Source organism: Myotis davidii, unplaced genomic scaffold, assembly GCF_000327345.1.
Source record: "Myotis davidii unplaced genomic scaffold, ASM32734v1 scaffold72, whole genome shotgun sequence".
NCBI lineage: Eukaryota > Metazoa > Chordata > Mammalia > Chiroptera > Vespertilionidae > Myotis > Myotis davidii.
In genome coordinates this window covers 2230442-2234479 of record NW_006284618.1, presented here as the reverse complement: position 1 = coordinate 2234479, position 4038 = coordinate 2230442, and the positions used below count along the sequence as shown (strand labels likewise).

Below are 4038 nucleotides of genomic sequence, written 5' to 3'. Positions count from 1 at the left end.
CGTATCGCGAGATTAGTCCGGGAGACGGGGGCGTGGCCACGAGCCGGAGGGAAGGGCAGAAGGGTCTGGGGCGGGGACGAGGGCCTGGGGGCAGAAGTTGGGTCGGTGGTGTCACACCCCAGCCAGGGCCGGCTGCAGTCTGACTCCGAGCGGTTGGAAGTAGCCCTGAGACCTGTGAGCGCGGACCTATGGTACCTTGGTGGCCTTTCCACGCGCAAAGCCACCGTCCTGGAGCCTTGTTTCTCAGCCATGGTAGAAGGACACTGGCCCCGGAGTGAAAGCCTTGGCTGACTGCAGTAACTTGCTGTGCAATCTTGGGCAAGTCCCTTTGCCTCTCTGGTCCCACTTGGTATAGGATGGAGCATCTCGGTGTATGGAAGGAGAAAGCGGCCTCCACCCGGCGGCGTCGCCTTCTTGCTTCTCCTGGGCAGAGGTGGGTGCTAGCTTGGCCCTCGGCCTTTGCCCCACCACATTCCCGGTGTCTGAGGGCCAGCCGCACCTGGTTCCCAGGAGGCCGGGACTTTGAGCTGCACACAAGCTGTCCGGCACAGAAATCCAGCCGTATTAGGGAATGAATAGGCTCTCGAGCGCCCTCCTTGCCGGAGGGACACAACCTGTGAGCCTGAAATCTGCTCTCAGGATCAATAGCTCAGGCTCCCGCACTTCCCTTCTTATACCCAACGTCCTCCATGAAGAGAGGCCGATGGTAGAAACCAGGTGAATTTGCTGTGCGGAGAGCTGAGTGTTGAGACAAGGAAAAGACATTCCTTTTCTTGTTCCTCTGCCTGTCTGTCTGGTGGCCCGAGGTACTCGAAGTAGGGAGTTATTCACAGCAGTTGCACAAGGTGACTGAGAAACATTAATGCATATCACTCTGAAATGTATGTATTTATAGGTGTAAATGGAGCAGGCATGAAGCGCAATGCCGATTTTTAAAATAAATTTTTATTGATTTTGAAGAGGAAGGGAGAGTGTGAGAGAGAAACATCAATGATGAGAGAGAACCATTGATCCCCTGCCTCCTACATGCCCCCCACTGGGGACCAAGCCGGCAACCCAGGCATGCACCTTTGACTGGAATCGAACCCGGGACCCTTCAGTCTACAGGCCGATGCTCTATCCACTGAGCCAAACCGGCTAGGGCAATGTTGATTCTTTTAAAAAAATATATATTTTACAATGGGGGGAAAGTGGGGGATATCTGTAATACTCTCAACAATAAAGATTAAAAAATATATTTTAATTGATTTTAAAGAGAGGAAGGGAGAGGGATAGAGAGAGAAACATTAATCAGCTGCCTCCTGCACACCCCCAACTGGGGATTGAGCCGGAAACTCAGGCATGTGCCCTGATCAGGAATCAAACCATGACTTCCTGGTTCATGGGCCAATGTTCAATCACTGACCCACACCAGCTGATTCTCCTTTTTTTTTTACAATGCTGATTCTTTTTTTTTTAAATATATTTTATTGATTTTTTACAGAGAGGAAGGGAGAGGGACAGAGAGTTAGAAACATCGATGAGAGAGAGACATCCATCAGCTGCCTTCTGCACACCCCCTCCTGGGGATGTGCCCGCAACCAAGGTACATGCCCTTGGCCAGAACCGAACCCGGGACCCTTCAGTCCGCAGGCCGACGCTTTATCCACTGAGCCAAACCAGTCAGGGCACAATGCTGATTCTTTACATTGGCAACTAAATAGCTATTGAATACTAGATTATGAAAAGTTTTTTACAAATATAAGCTTTAATTAAGTTTTAATGATGAAATTTATTTAAATAACACTTGGAACTCAATAACAAGAAGACATACTCATTAAAAATGGGTAACATATTGAACTAACATTTCTCTAATAAAGACATACCGAAGGCTAATAAGCACAGGAAAAGATGCTCAACATGATTAGTCATTAGGGAAACAAATCAAAACCATGAGGTACTGCTTCAAACCCAGCAGGATGGCTAAAAGGACAATGTTAAGTGTTGGTGAGGGTGTGGAGAGACTGGGATCACCATGCACTGCCAGTGGGAATGTAAATGATGCAGGCACTTTGGAAAAGTGTGGCAGTTTCTCAGAAGTTAAAGATAGAGCACTATATGACCCAGCAATCCCATCCCTACAGAAACTTAAGTGAACACATATGTCTACACAAAAATTTGTACGTGAATGCTCATAGCATTATTTGTAACAGCTGAAAAGTGGAGGGAAATTGTTCATCAATTCATGAATGAATACACAAAATGTGAGATAGCCATACAATGAATGGTATGTGAGAATATACAATGGAATGTTATTTGGCAATAAGAAGAAATGGAGTGTGCTGATACATCAGAGCATCCACATGCTCTGATGTGGATGAACCTTGAAAACATGATGCTGAGTGAAAGAAGCCACAACGTGCATGGCTCCATTTACATGAAATGCCCAGGACAGGCAGATCCACAGAGACAGGAACTGGGTTATGGGTGCCGGAGGCGGAGCGCAGTTACAGTGTCGTGTTTCTTTTCGGGGTGATGGAAATGGTCTAGGCCTGATAGTGGGGGTTGTTACCCAGCTCTACAAATATACTGTGAAATGGTGAACCGCACACGTTCAGTGGGTGAGATGTATGATCTGTGACTTCTGATCCGTTTACCAAAAAAAATGGGCAGGCTGATTTGGTTCAGCCCAATGGCAGTGTCGGCGAGTCTGCGGCTCCATGGCCATAGGTGGCCCGGCGTCAGGAAGGCCCCGCCCCCCGGCCCGCCCGCTTATCTGCACCTCGCAGCGGAGGGAACGCGCAGGGACCGCCCGGGACCGTGCGATGGAGTCGAGCGGCGGCGACGAGGGGGCTGCGGGCCGCGGGCCGCGGGTGCTGGTGGTGGGCGGCGGCATCGCGGGGCTGGGAGCGGCGCAGAGGCTTTGCCGCTACCCGGCCTTCCGGCACCTGCGGGTCCTGGAGGCCACAGCCCGCGCTGGAGGCCGCATCCGCTCGGAGCGCAGCTTCGGTAACGGCCTCTCCCCGAACTCCCTTCCCGAGCTCATGCCCAGATCCCAACCGGTGCCGCCCCGCCCGAGCTCTGCCGCCGCCTGGCCGGCCTGCGCCCAGGCTTAACCGACCCGGAAGCCTTCCCTGTCCCCTAAGTGAACCCCCGCCGCGCCCCAGTTAATCAACCAAAGTTCACTGGTCCCTGAAACTCAGCTGCCCGTGGCTGGCAGGGCGGTCCCTGCTGGGAGGGACCCCATGACTGTACCCACCGCTCAGTCCCAGGTCATCCCTCCGGTGTGCTCCCCAGGCTGGTGCAGGCCAGCACACCCCCTCCTCCGGGGTCCCCCTCAAACTAGGTCGGGCCAGGCCCTTCGGTGAGGGACTGTGGTCCTCAGGGACCCGTGGCCCTGGGGCTGGTTTTCAGAGCATTTTGGGGAAGGGCAGAGCTGGCTGAGGTCCAGGAGAAGGGCTCAGGGTTCACCTTCGCGGGGACAGAACTTCAAGGTGCCATCTGTGTCCCCTCCCAGGTGGTGTGGTGGAGGTAGGCGCTCACTGGATCCATGGGCCCTCTCAGGGCAACCCCGTCTTCCAGCTGGCTGCCAAGTACGGGCTGTTGGGGGACAAGGAGTTGTCAGAGGAGAACCAGAGGATCGACACCGGAGGTCACGTGGCGCTGCCCACGGTGTCCTATGCCAGCTCCGGGGAAAGTGTGAGCCTCGGGCTGGTGGTGGAGATGGGCCATCTGTACTACCGCCTCATCGACCAGTCCCGGGAGTTCCTGCACGCGGCGGAGGCCCCCGTGCCCAGTGTGGGGGAGTTCCTCAAGAAGGAGATCCGTCAGCACTTGGCCAGCTGGACAGAGGACGAGGAGACCAAGAAGCTCAAGCTGGCCATTCTGAAGAACTTCTTAAACATAGAGTGCTGTGTGAGTGGCACCCACAGCATGGACCTGGTGGCCCTCGCACCCTTTGGGGAGTACACCGTGCTGCCGGGGCTGGACTGCACTTTTCCTGGGTATGTGTATGCCACACCCGCCCAGCCTTCCATGCTCCCCAGGCCCCCTCCATGC

General features: G+C 54.1%; 3 protein-coding genes across 4 annotated transcripts in view; 2 read left to right on the top strand and 1 right to left on the bottom strand.

Moving 5' to 3' along the window:
- Window positions 1-251, bottom strand: part of ECHS1 (enoyl-CoA hydratase, short chain, 1, mitochondrial) — a 7495-nt gene extending 7244 nt beyond the window's left edge. Inside the window, exon 1 of the mRNA XM_006754963.1 lies at window positions 173-251. Within this exon, the coding sequence (XP_006755026.1) occupies window positions 173-251 (79 nt within the window). The remainder of the gene's footprint in view (window positions 1-172) is intronic.
- A 2453-nt stretch (window positions 252-2704) lies between these two features.
- The window catches only part of MTG1 (mitochondrial ribosome-associated GTPase 1), an 18366-nt gene continuing 17032 nt past the window's right edge, over window positions 2705-4038 (top strand). The window contains exon 1 of the mRNA XM_006754906.2: window positions 2705-2709. The gene's annotated coding sequence lies outside the window, so the exon portion shown is untranslated. The remainder of the gene's footprint in view (window positions 2710-4038) is intronic.
- Window positions 2739-4038, top strand: part of PAOX (polyamine oxidase (exo-N4-amino)) — a 7517-nt gene continuing 6217 nt past the window's right edge. The window contains exons 1-2 of one of the 2 annotated variants that reach the window (XM_015572719.1): window positions 2739-2988; window positions 3497-3983. In XM_015572719.1, coding sequence (XP_015428205.1) covers window positions 2805-2988; window positions 3497-3983 — 671 coding nt within the window. In that variant the 5' untranslated portion in view covers window positions 2739-2804. The remainder of the gene's footprint in view (window positions 2989-3496; window positions 3984-4038) is intronic. The other variant, XM_006754907.2, reaches the window with a different exon arrangement.